Source organism: Ranitomeya imitator, chromosome 4 (assembly GCF_032444005.1).
Source record: "Ranitomeya imitator isolate aRanImi1 chromosome 4, aRanImi1.pri, whole genome shotgun sequence".
NCBI classification, from domain to species: Eukaryota; Metazoa; Chordata; class Amphibia; order Anura; family Dendrobatidae; genus Ranitomeya; species Ranitomeya imitator.
This window is the reverse complement of record NC_091285.1, coordinates 424,077,071-424,099,903: the sequence shown is the minus strand read 5'-3', so window position 1 is coordinate 424,099,903 and position 22,833 is coordinate 424,077,071. Positions and strand designations below refer to the sequence as shown.

Here is a 22,833-nt window from a genome sequence, read left to right as displayed (position 1 = left end):
ATGTAGGCCAAAGCCCAGACACGCAAAGCCAGACCCGCTGATAGAGGTCCGCTCAGGCATGGAATAGTAATCTCCTTTAACCTGGATAATGGATTGGGATTTATTCGGGAACCTTGAGTACCTACAGAACTGTTTGTGAACCGCAGGGATGTGGAGTCACATTTTTAAAGGGACACCCATATCGTAACCTGTACCCGGGAGACCAAGTGACATTTACCCGGCACAAAGGAGAAAGGGGATTGTATGCCCTTAATGTAAAGTTATGCATCAGAGAGGATGTTGCTACAGCAGGAGCAGCCAAAACCATGAGGCAAATGCGAGCAACACAGACCCCAGATACTGGACCAAAACCATTTGAGTCACCTGTTGTGACATCTGCTTTAAACTATTCCCAACCAGGAGGTTGCAGACCTTTGAATCTGCCATGGACGAGGCAATAAATAAATAAATGAATAAGTGAATAAATGCGAGTTAATAGTTTGCTACCTGGCTAAGAATATTAAATATTGTTTATTAAAGTGTGAAGGGCAACAAGGTCATTTACAGTGAATAACCTGAAAACGTTTGTGTAAATAGTTGGCACTTATAGTGCTCCCTATTGGTTTTACCACGCACAGGCAGTGTGGGTAGAACCCTGTTTATTTGAAAGTGACCAAGAACCAAAACTGTTTTGACGTGGCCGAAGAATGGTCTGAATAGTTATGCTTTGCAGCACGCCCAAAGCCTACATTGGAGGTTTGGAACGTGTCCCCCATATCACTACAGTTGGTGAGAAGGACACCCTGGTACGAATACGAATTTGGAGTGTGGGGGAAAGCAAATGATGATTTGGGAGTGGTGGGGAGAGCAAATGACGAACTGGAAGTGGAGGGAGAGCCAATGACAAATTGGGAGTGGTGGGGAGAGAAAATGATGAATTGAGAGTGGTGGACGGTAGAAAGCAAATGATAAATTGAGGAAGGGGAGAGCAATTGATGACTTAAGGGTTGGAGGGGAAGAGCAAAAGATAATGAATTGAGGGTGAGGGGAACAAATGATTAGCAGATATGCTTCTGTTGTTTTGTACTCACTTTGTAATTCCTGTACAGATAGTTTTCAGGCTCTGGTCGGTAAGTCAAAGATGGATCCTAGATAGAAAACATTTTCTTGCATTACATTGTGCACAAGATTATGCCAAAACGTAATATACTGTATATCAGCCTATTTTTTTTTTTTTACTTGTAATATGAAATGTAGCCTAAGGCTGTGTACACATTTGCATTGGCCACTTTGTCAGATTTATCAGAATCAGAATGCCACAGTGCTGTTTTCTCCACCACTAGAGGTTTTTTTTTTTCAATGAAAGATGTTATAACTGGATGTGGTAGTTATTTTTATAAAATCCCAGTGAGAAATGTTGTCTGGTGTGCAAATATAATACTCTTTATAGAATAGATTTAGTGATTATTTTCTTCTGTTGCTCACTACCTGAAATATCTTTAAATTCTATAAGAAAATCATCGTGATACAAAAAAAGCTAATGGGCATTAATTAAATAGCAAAGAATGTGTATAGGTTTATGACATAAGTCTATGTATTTGACTAAATATAATATGAAGAGTGGCACTGCCATTGAGGCTTGTAATACCAGCTTCATCCACATATAACTGTAGGATATAACGCCTTGGGAACATCCTGCTGTATAGAGTGGATTCAGTACTTGATCCCACTTAACACACTGCAAAATCTGACTGTTTAGCACAGACAGCACCTGAGTGTAGTTGCTATGATTTCAGGAGTTTATTGTCTTAGTTGCTGCTGTCAAGCACTTGAAGGGAACCTGTCAGCAGGAATATACATGTTAAACTAGAGGTATGGGCAGAACGGCACTGTCATACTGATAATACATATCTTTAGTGTAAAAATCTGCCGCCTGATTTTCGTTAAATCATCATGATAAATTAAGGTTTCCTCAGCGCTTTGTGCTTTGGGGCTGGACTGTGGGTAGGATCTTCAGTTCAGAGGTCTTGGCCAGTAGCCCCTTCACAGCCACTGTTGCATTAATAATCTTGGTTATTTAATATTTCAGCTATTGGTGGTCTTCATCAAAATGGCTTTGGCTCATGCGCAGATCGATCTCTGGCAGACTTCAGTTATATGGTGCCAGAGATGGCGCAGGCGCAGAATGAGATCTCAGCCCATTATTGAGCCTAGATCTCATTCTGCACATGCTCCGCCTCCTGGTGCCATTTTATTGAAGACCGCCGGAGGTCGATCTGCACTTGCGCCGGCACCATTATCATGAAGACCGCCACCAGCTGAATCTGAGAGAGCAACGCCAACAGCTAGGACAGTGCAAGCCCCAAAATTAAATAACCAAGATGATGAATGCAACAGAGGCAGCAGAGGGGCCGTGGCTGAGCCCTCTGAACCAAAGATCCTACCCACAGTCCCGTCCTGAAGTTCCAAACCGAAGCACAAAAATTAATCATGATGATTTAACAAAAAACAGGCTGCAGATTTTTACACTAAAGGGATGTATTAAATCAGTATGTTAGCACCATTCTGCCTATACCTTTAGTTTAACATGGATGATCCTGATGACAGGTTCTCTTTAAGTTGTTGGTTGTAGGGAATTCCCTTCCATCATCAGGATGCTGATGTTAATTCATAAAAGTTGGGGACCAGCTGAATTCACCCATAAGCGTGGCAGACCTTCCTGGATTTTCAGCAATTTTAAAATAGAATACAATACTGCAGTATCGCAGTGCAGAAGCAGAAGGTTCAAGTTCCCTAGGGGACTGATTTAAAGAAAATAAAGTAAACAAAAAACTTGTTAAAAATATTTTAAACATTACAAAATTTAAACAAAAATATAAAAGTTAAAATAAACCACTTTTCCAGAAATATTAAAAAAAATTAACACATAATATTGTTGTGTCCATATGTTTGAAATAAGATATTATATTATTTATCCCATAAACTGAACACTAAAAAGAAAAAAAAATCTAAAAAAGTACAGATTAGGTATTGCCGTGTCCATAGCAGTTTGAATTCTCAAGATAATATAATAGATATCCCACAAGATGAACAGTAAAAAGGAAAACAAACCCCAAAATGACACCAACAAAAACTATAGCTCGTCATGCAAAAAAACAAGCCTACACACAAATCTATCTACCAAAAAAAAAGTTACGGTTCTCAGAAAATTGGGATACAAAACAATTATTTAATGTGAACAAACAATAAAATGGTGAAGGACAAAGAACTTTTTCATTAGTGGACCGATGAATAATTGTCAGAAAACACAAAGTGTGTATGCCTGAACTCTGTGTTCTGCTGACATTTTTCACATACAAAATCACCAAAACACTTACATTGTGAAAGGTCCTGATAACAACTTAAATCTTGGAAAACATTGACCCCGTCCTTAAAGGGAACCTGTCATAATGGGCACGTAGTCCGATCGGCCAGATGCATGATACAGAGCAGAAGAAGGTGAACACATTGATAGGTTTGATGAAAAAAGGTTTTAGCCTGAAAAGTCAAGAAGGTGGTCCTAATCAGTGACTGACAGCTATATGCTCACTTATACAAAGGTAGCTGTCAGTCACTGAATAGGACCATCTCCTTGGCTGATAAGCCCAAAATAAGCAGGCATTTCAATAAAAAAGATACTATTTATACTTAAAAATTTCCAACATAGTAACATAGTAACATAGTTAGTAAGGCCGAAAAAAGACATTTGTCCATCCAGTTCAGCCTATATTCCATCATAATAAATCCCCAGATCTACGTCCTTCTACAGAACCTAATAATTGTATGATACAATATTGTTCTGCTCCAGGAAGACATCCAGGCCTCTCTTGAACCCCTCGACTGAGTTCGCCATCACCACCTCCTCAGGCAAGCAATTCCAGATTCTCACTGCCCTAACAGTAAAGAATCCTCTTCTATGTTGGTGGAAAAACCTTCTCTCCTCCAGACGCAAAGAATGCCCCCTTGTGCCCGTCACCTTCCTTGGTATAAACAGATCCTCAGCGAGATATTTGTATTGTCCCCTTATATACTTATACATGGTTATTAGATCGCCCCTCAGTCGTCTTTTTTCTAGACTAAATAATCCTAATTTCGCTAATCTATCTGGGTATTGTAGTTCTCCCATCCCCTTTATTAATTTTGTTGCCCTCCTTTGTACTCTCTCTAGTTCCATTATATCCTTCCTGAGCAACGAAACTTCATATTAATCTGATGAGTTTCTCCCACTCTTTATCACATTTTTCACAGATGGCACAGTTTTTCAAAATTGACATTAATTAATTTGACATTATCACAAGTAAGTGGAGTAGCTGGGAATTTACTTCCAATAATCATAGCAGCAACACATTCCCGGGAACTTGACATAGAATAAATTCACGTAAACATGGTAGGCTACGTTCACATCATAGTTTTTCAATTGCATTCTGTCTTGTATTTGAAGCCCAACAATTAAATTATTGACAGTCATACATTCTGGACACCATCAGCACCCAACAGACCCCTTTTGATTAGAATAGGGTCTGTTGGATTTCTGTCATGGTACCTTAAATCTCACCAGATAAAGTGCAGCCTTCAATACAGGTGGCAGCTGAGCATTAAAAGGAACTGCATTACAATCCGATTTATGTGACTTTTTTATATATGTATTTTGGAAAGAATGTAAAAACTTCATGTAGATTGTGCCATAGAACCTCTGACCACAGTGCTGAAAACTCAGGATTCCTACGACCAAAAGATAGTCAGAACTGCAAAGGATCAGTATAGAACCCAACTCATAAATAGTCCGTGGTGAAGGACAAGGACTTTACCCCACTATCTCCATTGCTTGGGTAAAATAGCCCTCAATGTTTGACCTTACATGCATATTATTTTATCTATTTTTATACAAGTATTACTAAATCTATTGTACAGTCTTCATTTTTAGCCTTACTCACCAGCTGTAATACCCTCATCCTTTAGGTTACCAATAAGGGGAATGAAGCCCAGGTGAAGACACGTGTGCAGAGAGAAAGAACATGAGAGAATTCTCCTAATTTATTTATATGATTATGTAAGAGTGACAATGACCAAGCAATAAGTGACCCTTTAACTAGAGAGAAGGGCAGAGGAAGACGTGTTTCTGCTGAGTCTTCCAGGTTAGCCTGGATCACTGATTTTTAGTATAACTCTTTCAGGTCATTATGAGTGAACGAATATCGAGAGCGATCATTTTATAGCATTTCCTGAAAAATTATTGGGAATTGCAATTTATTTTACATTTTCCCACTAAATAATTCTGAATCCACTATATTACGTTTTCCTATCTAGATCATTCTTTTATTCCCAGTGGTTTTTCCATATCTAACTTATGAAAAATGTATTTTATAGATACAAGACCAACATTTTTTTAGTTGAAGGATGAGGGTATAGTCATGATAAATCAGCAAATTTTACCAAAAATTTAAAGCTCTACAGGTCTCTACAGGCAGAAGCATAGTGATCGCAGTGGCAGAGGATGTGACACCTACCATGCCTGAAAGGTGGCCGATGCTAGTCAGCGTTATTTTCAGCTGAGTTGGCATTTTCCGGATGCAGATCCAGATGAAATGTATGGTGGAGCAGAGAGCCATGGGTGTAGGCTATTCAAATTTTATCAATCTAAAAGAAAGTTTATGACACCTTGGCCTGATCACCCAGAGGGTTTGCTAGAGAGAAAATGGAAAAGGTAGAAGATGCGATAAGGCAAGCATTGTAGTGAAACCACGTGCCTTATAGAGGCCTGGAGCACCAGAGGACGTGAGCAACCCCTCTCCGGTGACACACTGACATCATTGCATTGCCACAGCAGTAGGCTATAAAGAAGTACATGACTACTGTGATATATTTTTTTGAGGTGGAATATTGTTACTGTGTAGGGAACAAAGGGGGTTACTGTTGCTGTGTAAGGCACACTATGGAGTTTGTGTAGAAGTGGTGGAAAAAGTGATTAGTCATAGAAGTCTTTGTGCTAATTCTGCAAAATGAATACTTCGATAACAGGAAACCTCCCTTCTGAGTCACTGGATTCATCTCTACTGTATACACATATAATGTCTATAGAGGTCGGGTTGGAGGTATTATTCAGCTACTACTGTATATGACAGTAATATGTTGTCATAGTGTGGCGGAATTATTTCTCCTTGGCATAATTGTATTATTGGTAATCCTGGTCTTAATATAGCTTGTTTTTTTCAGTAAAAGAATGCTGATGTTATTACTGTTTAGATTAGTTTTCTGTCAGATTCATAAATTATATTTGTTTTTTGTTTTTTTGATTATTTGTATTTACAGACCCTGGTGGTGGTGGAGTCCCAAGTCTACAATTTTCCCTGGGGGCCAGTGGGATTCCAGTTGCCATTGCCCACAGAGCCATATTTCCTGTCGGTATAGCATTTCCCTCACCTGAAACAAAGCATGAGTTTATTGCCCAGGCTGTATGTCTAAATTTGTTAACATCCCCCAACACCTGGTGAACCTACAGCTGTCATGCTCACTAGCCCTGCCTAGCTAGGCACCTGAATTTTTACTTGTGTTATCTCATCTCATGACATATCTCATTGGCATGTCAGAAAATATTTAAAAGTGCACATGCTTCTAAATACTCTGACAAAAGGAGGTTTGGGAGCGCCTTTTTTTGTTTGTACAGGCCTGTGTACTCTCGGCACATTGAATAACTAAGTTAGGCTCGGTTTCTCATCATGTTTGATCAGAAATCTCGCAGCATACAGTTGAAGCAATTGAATGCGTATTGTCAAGAAAGTCTCCAAATGTATGCATTTTCTGCATTTTACACATCTACTACACCTCCATGAAAAAAGTTTTTTTGTGTGCAAAAACATATATGTGCTTAATGAGCAGAAGATATGCAGCTGTGTGGCAGGAGTTACTGAGAAATTGCAATATATACAAGTGCTTCTCACAAAATTAGAATATCATCAAAATGTAATTTACTTCAGTTCTTCAATACAAAAAGTGAAACTCATATATTATATAGAGTCATTACAAACAGAGTGCTCTATTTTAAGTGTTTATTTCTGTTAATGTTGATGATTATGGCTTACAGCCAGTGAAAACCCAAAATTAGAATAATTAACAAAAAACACCAGCAAAGGCTCCCTAAGTGTTTGAAAAGGTCCCTTAGTCTGTTTCAGTAGGCTCCACAATCATGGGGAAGACTGCTGACTTGACATATGTCCAGAAGGCAGTCACTGATACACTCCACAAGGAGGGTAAGCCACAAAAGGTCATTGCTGAAGAAGCTGGCTGTTCAATAATAATAAGCATATTATTGGAAAGTTGAGTGGAAGGAAAAAATGTGGTAGAAAAAGGTGCACAAGCAACTGGGATAACCGCAGCCTTGAAAGAATTATTATGAAAAGGCCATTCAAAAATTTGAAGGAGATTAACGAGGAGTGGACTGCTGCAGGAGTCATTGCTTCAAGAGCCACCACACACAGACTTATCCAGAACATGGGCTACAAGTTTCTTATTCCTTATGTCAAGCCACTCATGACCAATAGACAACACAAGAAGAAAAAGAACTGGACTGTTGCTTAGTGGTCCACGATGTTGTTTTCAGATTAAAATAAATTTTGCATTTCATTTGGAAATCAAGGTCCCAGAGTCTGGAGGAAGAGAGGAGAGGCGCACAATCCAAGCTGCTTGAGGTCTAGTGTGAAGTTTCCACAATCAGTGATGTTTTGGGGATCCATTTCATCTGCTGGTGTAGGTCCACTGTTTTATCAAGACCAAAGTCAGTGTAGCTGTCTACCCAGGAAATTTTAGAGCACTTCATGCTTTCCTTTGTCGATAAGCTTTTAGGAGATTGAAGTTTCACCTCCAGCAGGACTTGGCACCTGTCCACACTGTCAAAAGTACCAATACCTGGTTTAAAAACAACAGTATCACTGTGCTTGATTGGCCAGAAAACTCGGCTGACCTTAACCCCATAGAGAATCTATGGGGTATTGTCAAGAGGAAGATGAGAGACACCAGACCCAACAATGCAGACGAGCTAAAGGCTGCTATCAAAGCAACGTGGGCTTCCATAACACCTCAGCAGTGCCACAGGCTGATCGCCTCCATGCCATGCTGCATTGATGCAGTAATTGATGCAAAAGGTGCCCAGACAAAGCAGTGAGTGCATTTACTGAACACACATTTCAGTAGGCCAACATTTTGGATTTTAAAATCATTTTTCAAGCTGGTGTTATAAGGTATTCTAATTTACTGAGATAATACCCCAATACTGAGCCGCTGCTGCCGTATGTGTCCATATTACTGCATCTGATACCTCAATACTGAGCCACTGCTGCCATAGATGTCCCTATTACTGCACCTGATACCCCAATACTGAGCTGCTGCCATATGTGTCCCTATTACTGCACCTGATACCCCAATACTGAGCCGCTGCTGCCGTATGTGTCCCTTTTACTTCACCTGATGCCCCCATAATGAGCCGCTGCTGCTGTATGTGTCCCTATTACTGCACCTGATACCCCAATACTGAGCCTCTGCTGCCGTATGTGTCCCTATTACTGCACCTGCTGTGTGATTCTCTGTGCCTTCTAAATTCTATTCCATCTAGAATATAGTAATGTCGGGTGCAAATGCCTTAGAAAACAGTGCCCATATTTTGCCCCCTAGAAAGTAATAATGCCTTCTGTGTGCCCCTTTGATAGTTACAGTAACCTGAGTTCCCAATAAGTGCCCACTTTAAATTTAATAATGTCCTGATTCTCCCCCTGTACAGCTCCACTATGCACAGTATGCTGCCCCCTCACTGTATAGTACCACCCACACAGTATACTGACCCCTTAGTAGCCCCCAAACTGATGGCTCCAACACTGTATGATGGCCCCCACTGTAATCCCCACCCAGTATGATGGCCCCCATCACTGTAATCCCCACACCTTACGATGGCCTCCATATAGTATAATGCACCAGATATTCCTCAAAATAGTATAATGCACTCCCCATAGGCAGACTTAATAGCACAAGGCAGCATTCATAGGCAGATTCTGTAGTATAACACAGCACCCCATAGGCAGACTCTAGTATACGGCAGCACCCCATAGGCAGACCCTGTAATTAAGGCAGCACCCCATAGGCAGACCCTGTAGTATAAGGCAGCACCCCCATAGGCAGATCCTGTAGTATAAGGCAGCACCCCCATAGGCAGATCCTGTAGCATAAGGCAGCACCCCCATAGACAGATCTCCTGTAGTATAAGGCAGCACCCCCATAGGCAGACCCTGTAATATAAGGCAGAACCCCAAAGGCAGACCCTGCAGTAAAAGGCAGCAACCCATAGGAAGACCCTGTAGTATAAGGCAGCACCCCATAGGCAGACCCTGTAGTATAAGGCAGCATCCCCATAGGCAGATCCTGTAGTATAAGGCAGCACCCATAGGCAGATCCTGTAGTATAAGGCAGCACCTCCATAGGCAGATCCGGTAGTATAAGGCAGCACTACATAGGCAGACCCTGTAGTATAAGACAGTACCCCTATAGGCAAACCCTGTAAGTATCAGGCAGTACCCCCATAGGCAGACCCTGTAGTATAAGACAGTACCACTATAGGCAAACCCTGTAAGTATCAGGTAGTACCCCCATAGGCAGACCCTGTAGTATAAGACAGTACCCCCATAGGCAGATCCTGTAGTATAAGAGAGTACCCCTATAGGCAGACCCTGTACGTATAAGACAGTACCCCCATAGGCAGACTCTGTAGTATAAGAGAGTACCCCTATAGGCAGACCCTGTAAGTATAAGACAGTACCCCTATAGTCAGACACTGCAAGTATAAGACAGTACCCCTATAGGCAGACCCTGTAAGTATAAGACAGTACCCCCATAGACAAACCCTGTAGTATAAGGCAGTACCCCTATAAGCAGACCCTGTAAGTATAAGACAGTACCTCCTTAGGCAGACCTTGTAGTATAAGACAGTGTTATGGAAATTTGGTTTGGGATGAATCTATCCCCGTGTGTGCTGCGGCCGTCCCAATTATCAAATCAGATATGTTGAGCGCTCAAGAAAGAATGACTCTGACATGAAAGTGACAGTAAAACATTCCATCCAGATCTCTGGTTTATTCTTTGATACATAGTTTTAAAGATGCGTATAAAAGGGGGTCGTTAGTAAATGAACATACAATTTAGCTGTTATTTCATTGGCTGACTGAGTACATAATATATTCAACTGAGTACATGGCATATTCTGACCAACATCTTGCCTAACAAGCTGATTTAGCACTTCTTGGAAACATCTGTCACCCTTGATCTACCATTTCAGCAAGTCTCAGCGATATTCTTAGACATTAGCTCAGGACATCTTAGCCTACGTTCCTGTTTTAGGATGTCTCGGAAAGTACCAAGGAACCATCTGGCCTTGCTCATGTGGTTAAGTTGAGCAATTGATTATAAACTAGCTGAGTATACAGATATATATATTGCTTTTATGTAAGTATATATGATTAAAGGAGTATACATGCAAGTGAGATCTATATGATATATATATTTCTATCACAATCCCCCCTTAGATATCACTTGCCCTAATCCTAGCTTCCTGTCCCAAAGCGCTGCAACTCTTTTGTGCTGCCGGTGAACTGATGCAAGCCTAGCGCCTACTCCCCACTCCGGACAGACTTTTCACAAATGGGCGGTCAGGAGATCTGTCCCTAACGGGGGTTCGTTGCAATCAGTCTTAGTCAACAGCATGTGTAGTGAGCGGTGGGTAGTCTTTATCAGGTAGGTCATCTATTCGGTCAGGTAGGGCATCCACAACATGATTCTGGCTTGGGTGTCATCCTCTGGTAGAGGAGCTTTCTTGCAATGCGATGAGTGAATCCAAGTAGGTCTTCCCTCCAGCTTCACAGAGGTTGGTGTCATCAGCGGCACTTGGAAAGGACCATCAAATCTGGGATCGAATGGTGTTCTCCTTACAAACTTTTTTCACCAACACCCAATCTCCTGGCTTCAAGGAGTGCATACCGGACACTGAATCTGGATTTGGCAATGAAGAAAAAAACTCGAGAATGGATATTAGCAAGTTTCTTGGTGAGTTCAATTACATAAGCAGACAAAGTATCATATTGCATAGTCAGCTGCTGAGGGAAAGAATACCCTTAACCTGGGGCTAGACCCAAACAATATTTCATATGGTGACAGTTTTTCTGGGCCTCTGGGAGTGTGCCTAACACTAAGTAGTGTGATTGGGAGAGTCTTCTGCCATGGTTTGTTTATCTCTTGGGCAACTTTCAACATCCCGTTCTTAAGTGTCCCATTCAGTCTTTCCACTTTCTTGCTACTCTGGGGATTGTAAGGAGTGTGTAGGCCTAAGTGTGACCCTACTGCTGACCAGATCTCTCGTGTGAGACTTGCTGTGAATGCGGGTCCCTGGTCACTCTTTATCACTTCTGGGACCCCATATCTTCATATCTCATCTCCAAGAGTAGTTTTTTTGCAGGAGTCCTTGCAGACTGGTTCCTCACTGGGAAAAACTTCTGGCCATCCTGAGAACACGTCCACGACCACAAGGGCATATTCGAATCCTCCACTTGGCAGCATCTGGATGTGGTCTATCTGGATCCTCTGGAAGGGGTGCAGTGGTTTGGCAAGATGATTTGTGGGAACTTTCTCCATTCTTCCAGGGTTGCATTTGCCACAGGTCAGACAGCTGCTAGTGAATTTGGCTGTTAGGGTGGAGATCCCTGGAGCGAACCAGTAAGCACCAATCAGATCATTCATCTGTGTCTTTGATCTGTGTGTGGGCCCATGTGCCAACTGGACCACCATAGGGTACATGCTTTGGGGTAAACAGGGTTTGTAGTCCATTGTGTATACCCTTCCTTCTTCATGTGTTGCTCCCTTCCGCATTCAGCATTCCTTCTTGTCCTTTTGGGGCTTGCACCTGCAGCTTTTGAGCAGATCCCAGGACGTCATCTGGTCAGGTTTCTTGTCTTCAGTCGTCATGTAGTAGCCGTCCGGTTCTACGACCTCTTCCACTTCTCCATATTGTCTTCCTTTGGCTGCTTCTTTGGCTGCTATATCCGCCATGTTGTTGCCCTGTGCCTCTACTGTGTTCAATTTTCCATGTGCTTTGACTTTTAGTACTGCCACCATTTTTGGAAGTTGGAGTGCGTCCAGCAGGTCCTTGATGGCTCCATGATGCTTCACGGTTGTTCGGTTGCTGTGATGAAGCCTCTTGCAGTCCTAACAGGTCCAAAGTCGTGTGCTATGCCATGTGAGTACCTTGAATCAGTGTATATGTTCGCAGTTTTGCCTTCTGCAATCTGGCAGACCTTCGTCAGCACTATCAGTTCTGCTTCCTGGGCTGACAGACTAGGCGGCAGACTTCTGGACCACAGGATCTCTTGATTGCTGGTCACTGTACATCCCATGTGGAATCTTCCTTCATCATCTGCAAATCTGGAGCCATCCACATAGAGGATCAACTCTGGTTTGGTCAGTGGCTCTTCTGCCACCTTGGGTAGTCCTGCTGTTTCCTGTTGCATGATGCTGAAGCAATCATGTTCATCCATCCGGAGAAAATCCAGATCCCTGTGGAAGGTATCATACAGATTTTGATCAGAATTTTAATCTGAGGGTCCATATCTGTATCACCCCTTGGGAGTGGGAGTAGAGTGGACGGGTTGAGGACTGTGCATCTGGAGATGGTGACATTGTCGGCCAGGAGTAGAGAGCACTGGAGGTGAAGATACCTGGCGGTGGAGAGATGCTTTGGCTGGGTTTGGTTGAGGATTGCAGAGATGTCATGCGGAGCCAGGATTTCCAATGGCTATCCAAGAATTATGCTGCTCTCATGCAGGAGGGGCTCCCTTTGCAACTGGATCCAGACGAGCTGAAAAGTAGCCTAAATGTCTCTGCTTTCCCCCCTGAAGCTGCATCAGGACTCCAGTAGCAAGGCCTTCTTTTTCCATCAGGTAGAGACAGAATGGTTTCTCGTAGTCAGGTAGGCCTAGTGCTGGCGCTGAGACTACAGAGCCTTTTATCTTCTTGAACGAGCTGAAGGCTGCATCGGTCAGGAGGAACGGGGTTACGTTGACACAATCATACAGAGACTGCATTAGGACTGAGGCATCAGTGATCCAGGCTCTGCAATACGAAACTAGATGAAGGATGGCCTGTAGAGCCTTTGGAGTTGTTGGAGGAACCATCTTCTCCACTGTGGTCTTCCGGTCATCTGACAGGTGTTTTGTCTGGTAAGCAATACAATGTCCCTGGAACGTAACTTGCTTCAGACACCACTGGACTTTGTCCTTTGAGACCTTGCAGTGCTGCTCCGTCAGGTAGGAGAGACAAGGAATGGGCTTTACACATGTCAAAGTCAACTGCACAAAGGAGTAGATCGTCCACGTATTGTAGCAGGGTAACTTCTGCATGTTCTGTGACCCAGTTGGCGAGGACTGTGGACATTGCTTTGCTGAACTGTGAAGGGCTGTTCTGGGCCCGCTGTGGCATCACTGTCCATGTGTGCTGTCCCCCCTTCCCCCCTGGTGCGTTAAGGTAAACAGGTACTGGTCATCCGGGTGAAGGGGAACACTGAAGAAAACATTAGCCAGGTCGGTCACTGTGAACATTTTTGCTGTGGCAGGCACATTTGAGAGCAGAGTGTGCAGATTCGGCACAATTGGAGTTTCAAACACGGTGGCGTCATTCACATATCTCAGGTCATGTACCATTTTGAACTTGCTTGCTCTCCTTTTACAGTCTTTTTCTTGACTGGGAAAAGCGGGGTATTGCAAGGCGATGTGCAAGAAACAATGATTCCTATTTCCAGGCAGACCTTCAGTTGGTCAGAGGCAGCTTCACTCTGGGCGATGGACAGGGGATACTGGGCCTTAAGAGGATATGGAGTGCCGGGCTTGAGTGATACCCGCACTGGGGCAACTTGAAGTTTTTTCCACATCTTGGGGTCCCTTAGACCATAGACTTTCTGGTACTACGTCCAGTACCTCCTTGGGTAGGCCTCCATCGGTTGTTTGAGGTTCCTGTAGGGTTGCCAGCACGATTCTTCTTGGGTCAGGGATGAAGAAAGTGTCACAGCCCCATCTTCCTGGAACACTGTGGTCGCCTTCAGCTTCTGCAGTAGGTCTGCTCCCAGCAGATTGAGTGGCAGGTCCCTGACACCACAAACTGGGAGAGGATAGAGTGTCCTGGCTGAGTGCACACGCTCAGAGGCTTTGTAAGCTGAGAATGTCTGACTTGACCATCAATGCCCATGCGAGACACAGAGGATTCTGGTAGGCAGGTGGGATCGGGGAGTTCCACAGGTCTCATCACACTTCTGGCTGCACCAGTTTGCAGAAGAAAAGATCCGACAACGCCATCCACTTTCAGAGTAATTTGAGGTATTGGTCCTGCAGATGGGGTTTTACATGTCAGGAGTGTAGTGTCTTGCAGACCTGGCTTGCTTGCCCCTGTCCTATGGACGGGGTACTTCACAGCCTTCCTTGACCTGTTTCTTTGGACCAACTCTTGGGTTGCATGGGTGCTCTGCACTGGTTCCGGAAACGGCCAAACTTGCCAGAGTTTTAACACGTGACACTTCTTCTGTCTTTGTAGGGTGATCGTGCTTCCAGGTCAGTGGTCACCATGAGAGGGGCCGTCTACTGCACTCCTGGTTGGGACTCAATCCCTTTGGCTACTGTGGACAACGGCATGATGGGCACTGTAGCAGCAGCGGGGTCCGGCCTGCTGATTGAAGCTTCGGGCCCTGCGGAGCCTGGTGGTAAGATGGGGCCTGCAGGTGTGTCCGTGGGGAGGCCCGGGGGTGCCATGAGACCCCCAGGCCTCCCCATGGGTCTGGAGAAGGAGAAGGAAGAGCAGGAGGAGATAGGTATGGTGGGGGAGTGAAGAAGGAGGAGAGAAAAAGGGTGAGTGAAGGAGGAAAGAGGTGTGGAGGTGTGGAGAAGGAGGAGTAGAGGAGAGAGATAGAGAGAGGGAGAGAGAGAGAAAAGAAAAGTGTGGAGAAAGAGGAGAGAAAAGGAGAGTGAGAGAGAAGGAGGAGAAGGAGAGTGACAGAGAAAAAGGAGGATAGAGAAGAGAATTCCCTACACCATGGATTCTGCTGAGAGCAGACTGCACAGATCTAATATCTCCCGTCTTGTACACATAAAAATCACTTCCTGGTTTGCTCACATATCTTCCTGTACCACCTAAGCAATGTAAGCTCTGCTGCCACTTTATACCATGTATTAGTATTCAGCAATTTAACATCAGCTAAAGCAGAGACCTTGACTTATATCCCAGGGTTTTTGGGTACGGGCTTGGACTTTTTACATTACCTGGGAATGCGGTGGTGACCACACCTGACCGGCTAAAGGTATAGACCCAAACTGGGCACAGGGGACATTCAGGTAAGATGACAGAATTTTCTTACCTTACTCTGATAGAGGTGCAGTCTCCGTCCCGTTAGCCAAGGCCGTGGCCGGCACCCTCGTCCTTACGGTCAGCAAGGTCACCGTGTGTTTTCATCCAAGCCCCACGTTGGGCGCCAGATGTTATGGAAATTTGGTTTGGGAAGACTCTATCCCCGTTTGTGCTGCGGCCGTTCCCAATTATCAGATCAGATATGTTGAGTGCTCAAGAAAGAATGACTCTGACACGAAAGTGACAGTAAAACATTCCATCCAGATCTCGGGTTTATTCTTTGTTACATAGTTTTAAAGATGCGTATAAAAGGGGGTGGTTAGTAAATTAACATACAATTTAGCTGTTATTTCATTGGCTGACTGAGTACATAATATATTCAACTGAGTACATGGCATATTCTGACCAACATCTTGCCTAACAAGCTGATTTAGCACTTCTTGGAAACATCTGTCACCCTTGATCTACCATTTCAGCAAGTCTCAGCGATATTCTTAGACATTAGCTCAGGACATCTTAGCATAAGTTCCTGTTTTAGGATGTCTCGCAAAGTACCAAGGAACCATCTGGAATAGCTCATGTGGTTAAGATGAGCAATTGATTATAAACTAGCTGAGTATACAGATAAATATATATATATATTGATTTTATGTAAGTATATATGATTAAAGGAGTATACATGCAAGTGAGATCTATATGATATATATTTCTATCACAATAGTACCCAGATAGGCAAAACCTGTAAGTATAAGACAGCACCCCCATAGGCATAACCTGTAGTATAAGGCAGCCCCCATAAAAAAACAATAAATACTCACCTTTCTTCCTCCTTGTTCCAGTGGTGCTCTGAGCTCCCGCTCATCTTCTGACAGCGGGCGCCGGGTGGTGACATCACCGCGCCCACAGTCAGTGTCGGCGTCGGTGATGTGCAGCGCTCCTTCCCTCATCAATGCGGTCAGCTGTATTGGCTAAATGCTGATACAGCTGACCTTGCGGTGACGGGCGGGGGGCCCACTGCTGGCACCGCCCCCCGCCTGCTCAGGGGCCCATAGCGGCAGAGCAGTGAGATTGAAGATTGATTCTCCCTGCTCTGCCGCAGAATGTAACCACACTGTCATGTGCATGACAGGGCAGCAAACACCAATTCTGATCAGTGATAAAATCATCACCGCCGGTCAGACCACCTCAGTTCCCATGCTGTCAAAAGACAGCATGAGCACACAGCTGTGATTGGACGTATAAAGTTTACTTCTGGTCACTCTTGTCAGTTGACAGGACTACTGCTCCCTTCAACTGCCGCCTGCTGCCGCTAATAATAGTGAGAGCAGGATCAGCTGATGAGAGTATTTATCAGCCAGCTCCTGCACTATAAATAATAATAAAAATAATGGAGTGGGTTCCCCTGTATTTTTGATAACCAGCCAAGCAAAACTCACAGATGGTGGCTGCAACTCTCAGCTGTCAGCTTCAGCAAGGCTGGTTATCAAGAATAGAGAAGTCTGCACTCCGATTTTTTAAATTATTAAACAATTTAAAAAAACGCAGTGGGGTCCCCCCCACCCATTGACAATCATTGATCTTATCACTAATACCACATGGTGAACAGCATAATAGCAAAAGTAAAAGCTATTCTTGTACTGCTGTCTTATCAGTTCATTCTACCTGTCAAAAATCAGTAGAAAGAAAGCAGCGGACAAAGAATAATAAATCAAAAAAATAATAAGTAATGGATATCAACCAAAATTGTGTATTCGTGTCCAAGTGAAAGAAACATATATAAATAATATGTAAAAGGGACCACTACTTAGAAGATGAATGGCAGACCATTCGGTAATTTGGAAAAACAAAAAAGCCCTATGTATGGAAGTAAACACGTATATGGATAACAAATATAATAACAAACAGGTATAATATGGTAAAATGCCTTTATTATAAAAATATAAATATAATGGGCAATAAATGGCAACAGCAGTAATGTGCCTGTAACTGGAGGAAAAGATATACAAGACAACATTTTAAAGCAAAATAGCAATGATAAAATCGGACGCAAAAAGGAGGCAAGGTACGTATAAAAAATAATAAAAAATAAATAGTAAAAAATATATATAAGACAATTGTCATATGATGGCTAGAAAAAAGCACTCCACATACATAATACGTAGAAAATAGTAATAATGATTATGGTAATTTTCAGTTAAGCTGCGAAATATGTAAAAAATATATACATAAAATTATATAAGTGTAAAATGGACATATGCTGTGTGTGAGATGAAAGTACTAAAAATAGGCAACTGAATAAAATGTGATGGCAATAAAAGGTGTAATTAGAACAAATACAGTGTATAACTAAGTGTAAAAAACTGTATTTAAAGACAGCTCATGGGTATAAAATGAGCTATGCAACAATTACGTATGTGCAAAAAGATAAGTGCAGTGCACAACAAAGCATGCAGCGCCTGAGTATAGGAAAACATGAATGTGAGGTAACCGCACAAGCGAAAAAGTGCGGTGTGCAAGTACACAAAGCAAATGTGGATGATGCAGCATAAACTGAAGACTGTGGAGACCAATGCAGAGTTGCATACAAAAAGCAACAATATTACCTCCTCCTAAGTGCCGTCCCAATCCTCCAGGTGCAGAACATTCCCTGGGTCCTGGTCTTTGCAGTAATATCATTCTCCTCTAGGGGGGAGTGATGTTACGTCTGAAGGCAATAAAGGAGATCACTTTACCAGGTATCACAAACCACACAACACACTTCATACTCCAGTCCACCAGGGGGAGCTATGCTCCTATTTATTAGGGCACTCTTCACAATTAGGTAAAACTGGTGGTCTGGATAGGAAGTTAGGCAGAAGCTGACTGGGCTTCTGCGTGACCGCTCATACAGGAGAAGGTGCGGCGAGGACAGGACGCTGCGTGGGAGCGGGTGAGTATTTTAGTAACAGCGGGGGGGGGGCGCACAGGGGGTGGGAGGGGGGTGGCAACAGGGATCTTTATTTTAAACACGAGGACACAAAAAAAAGGATTTTTCATATCTTCTTTCCAGTGAATGCTGCTGGAAAGAAGATATGAATGGCTGCTTCAGCACCAGATGCAGGGGACAGCGCTTATCTCTAGGGCTGTCTCCTGCACGCTTCGTGTGGTACCCAGTCGGCACACGGGCGGCACACGTGTGCCGCACGTGTGCCACACTGATGTACCACGGGAGCTCACGGAGACACGGACACGGATAATTCCGGTACCGATTTTTCCGGTACCGGAATTATCTGGACGTGTGAGACTGGCCTAAGACATTGCATCTGCAATCTATTCCAGCCAAATTTACACTCCAAATACCTGCTTCTTTCCTTCCAAACCCTTTTGTTTGTCCAAACAGAACTTTTTGAGTACATGTGGGGTATCGCTATGTTCATAAGAAAGTGGGCAACAAACTATGAGGTCTATTTTTATGTGTAAATGTGAAAAATCAGAGACTAAAACAACATTTTTGTAAAAAAAATTCAAATGTTTCAATATGACGACCTACTGTTATCAAATTCTGTGTAGTACCTGTGGGCTACACCCATTGATAAAATCCTTGAGAGGTGTGGTTTCTAAAATAAGGTCAGTTGTGGGTGGTTTCTGCTGTTTGGACACCTTAGGGGCTCTGCAAATGCGATATGGTGCCCGCAATCTATTTCAGCCAAATTTGTGCTCCAAAGTTCAAATGGTGCGCCGAGCCTTCTGAGCCTTGCCCTTTGTCCAAACAGAGGTTTCTAACCACATGTGGAGTATCAACACGCTCAGAATCAACTGGGTAACAAATTGTGGGATCCATTTTCTTGTGCTATCCCTTTGTAAAACTGAAAAATATGGGGCTAAAACAACATTTTAAAAGGAAAAATTTAAATTTTTCTTTTTTTCTTTCCACTTTGCATTAATTCCTCTGTAGTTTCTAAAGAGTTAACACATTTTGAAGTATTTGAGGGGTGCGTTTTTTAAAATAGTATAACTTTAGGGGAAAGTCCAATATATAGACCCCTCAAAGTCCATTTAAATCTGAATAGGTCTCTAAAAAAACAGGTTTTGTAGATTTCTTGAAATACCGTATATACTCGAGTATAAGCCGACCCGAGTATAAGCCAACCCCCCTAATTTTGCCACAAAAAACTGGGAAAACTTATTGACTCGAGTATAAGCCTAGGGTGGAAATGCAGCAACTACCGGTGAATTTAAAAAATAAAAATAGAAACCAATAAAAGTAAAATTAATTGAGACATCAGTAGCTGCGTTCATATATCCCCATATCTGCCCCATACTGTGCTCTGCTGCGTTCATATATCCCCATATCTGCCCCATACTGTGCTCTGCTGCGTTCATATATCCCCATATCTGCCCCATACTGTGCTCTGCTGCGTTCATATATCCCCATATCTGCCCCATACTGTGCTCTGCTGCGTTCATATATCCCCATATCTGCCCCATACTGTGCTCTGCTGCGTTCATATATCCCCATATCTGCCCCATACTGTGCTCTGCTGCGTTCATATATCCCCATATCTGCCCCATACTGTGCTCTGCTGCGTTCATATATCCCCATATCTGCCCCATACTGTGCTCTGCTGCGTTCATATATACCCATATCTGCCCCATACTGTGCTCTGCTGCGTTCATATTGCCCCATAGATGCTCGGTATAAGTCTGTGCGCGTCATCGCGCCCTCTGACCTGAACAGTCAGAGCGCAGATAGACGCCGGGAAGATGGATCGGCGCCCGGCGGCTGGAACGTGGACAGGTGAATATAACATACTCACCTAGTCCTGGCGATCCTCGCGCTGTCCCCGCCTGTCACAGCTGTCTTCGGTGCCGCAGCTTCTTTCTCTATCAGCGGTCACCGGCACCGCTGATTAGAGAAATGAATAGGCGGCTCCGCCCCTATGGGAGGTGGAGCCGCCTATTCATTTTTCTAATGAGCGGTCCCACGTGACCGCTGAAGAGAGGAAGAAGCTGCAGCGCCAAAGCCCGTGGGACGGCAGGGACAGCGCGAGGATCGCTGGGACTAGGTAAGTATGCCTCAGCGCCCTCTCCCCCTCACCCGCCGACCCCACCGCTACCGTGACTCGAGTATAAGCCGAGGGGGGCACTTTCAGCCCAAAAATTTGGGCTGAAAATCTCGGCTTATACTCGAGTATATACGGTAATTAAAAATTGTTCCTAAAAGTTTAACCCTTTTAACATCCTAACATAATAAAAAGACATTTGAAAAATGACACAGATGTAAAATAGACATATGAGAGATGTTATTTATTAATTATTTTGTACAGCATGACTAACTGGTTTAAGGATATAAAAATTTAATGTTTGAAAATTGCAAATTTTTATACATTTTCATCAAGATTCTAATATTTTTCACAAATAAATGCAAACGTATTGACCTAAATATATCACTAACATAAAGTTAGAGCCAGTCTTTTCAATTCCAGCTAAGGGTTTTCACTAGGATGTAGGCAGTATATTTTCTAACAGTACTTGCTTTATTCTTTGTTTGGTATTTCGTGACTTTAATCACTCTGGGATCTTTCCTCTGTTCAGCACACCTTCCCTCTTGTAGGTAATTCACACTCAGAAGCAACTTGATGGGTTTTAGACAGTTTAGGTCCAATTTGCCATCTTCTAGTCTGTGGTTAGGGCTATCTCTGCTCACACAGGAACCACTAGGGGCTGCAGGGTCAGGATCTCTAGTCTGTACAGGAATACGATGGGTCAGTTGCAGTTTTTAATTATATTTGCTTTTTTATTAAGTGAGTTGCTACACAAGTATAACAGACATATTCCAGAGTTATTGCCACATAAAGTGACAATGGTAAATTTAAAAAAAATTGGGCTTGGTTATTAAGGGGTTAATGAGGGGTTACATTAATGAAAATAACTAAATTAGTGATATGTATTAAACGGACCTGCAAAGCCTATGAGACTTCAGAAATCTCATGCACACACATTGGTTTTTTGTATGATCAGTATTTTGTGCATTGCTGCATTTTTTGGACATAGAGCATGTCACTTCTGTCAGCATTTTTGCTGCGTTTTTTCAGCTTTTTTCACCCATTGACTTGAATGGGTCTTGAAAAAATGCAGCAAAAACTCTCACAAATGCAGGTATCATTATTTGCTGCATTTTTGCTCATGAAAATCCAAGGACATTAGCATGGACAAAGAGGAAAAGACGCACCAAATATGCAACAAAAAATGCACCAAAAACGCACCTAAACCTGCATTTTTTACGCAGCTTCTTTCCTGCCAAGAAGATCAGGTTTTGCTGCAGAAAAAAAGCAGCAAAAACGCCCAGTGTGAACTTACCCTTAAAGTAAACAACGCCCTAACATTTTAATGCCCTACTAATGTGAATAGCAAACAATCTCCTGTGACTCCAATGCCCTACCAATGTGTTAAGTAAATGATGCCCTACAATTAAATTACATACCAATCTGTTAAGAAAACTATGCCCTCAAATTAAATGCCCTACCAATGTTTTATAAAGAATCTGTCACCAGGTTTTTGCCACCCCCTCTGAAGGCTGCATGATGTAAGGGAAAAGACCGAGATTCCAGCGATGTGTCACTTTCTGGGCCACATGGTGTCATTTTGATAAAATCTCTGTTTCATCTGCTGCAGAACTAGGAGTATAACCCCACTTCTACCAGTGATTGACAGCTTTCTGCCCATGTACAGTACACACAGAAAGCTGTCAATCAGTGGTAGGGGCCAGGTTATATATATCACTTGAGTACCTGGCAGCAGATTTACTAGACCTCTAGTGATAATCTCCTGCTGATAAAACAGTGAGTTTATCAAAACTGCTGTAACGCCGGCATCCCTGCACAATTCCCCTTCCTCCTTCCGACAGGGACGCCAACTTCCTCACCATCACAGTCGCTCAGTTCCGCAGTTCAGGTCCTTGCCATGGCTTCCAGCTTCCAGGAGCTGCACATGTTATGCAGGTCTCCCGGCAGCGCAGGAGACATCAGGTACTTAAGGCACCCTCCCGTGTAGGGAAGTGCCTGCGCAACATTAGTGTTTACTTAGTCTGCAAATTGCTAAGTCCATTGTCAGGTCCCTGTTACTATACCTGTCCGGTTTCCTAGAACCTGAAGCAGTTCTGCCTTCCTTAACCTCCCTAGTCTGAACCAGCTACCATCCTGCTACCATCCTGCCTGTTAATCGAAAATCACTGTCTGAACCAGCACGAGTGTCTGTCATGTCTGTAATCCATAATCTGCACTGTCTGAACAAGCACCAGCATCCATCCTGTCATGAACTCCAAGTCCGTGTCTGCGAGTCCTTATGATCACCTGCCACAGTACTGTGGACTGCCCTGGAGTAGTACCTAGTGGACACCTGCATCTCAAGGCTACATCCACC

At 43.2% G+C, this 22,833-nt stretch overlaps 1 protein-coding gene across 1 annotated transcript in view; it reads right to left on the bottom strand.

Moving 5' to 3' along the window:
* MIOX (myo-inositol oxygenase) overlaps positions 1-5,026 on the bottom strand; it is a 44,168-nt gene extending 39,142 nt beyond the window's left edge. Inside the window, exons 1-2 of the mRNA XM_069762076.1 lie at positions 4,953-5,026; positions 1,071-1,127 (exon numbers count right to left, since the gene is read on the bottom strand). Of these exons, the coding sequence (XP_069618177.1) occupies positions 1,071-1,127; positions 4,953-4,970 (75 nt within the window). The 5' untranslated portion in view covers positions 4,971-5,026. The remainder of the gene's footprint in view (positions 1-1,070; positions 1,128-4,952) is intronic.
* Positions 5,027-22,833: the final 17,807 nt, after the last annotated feature.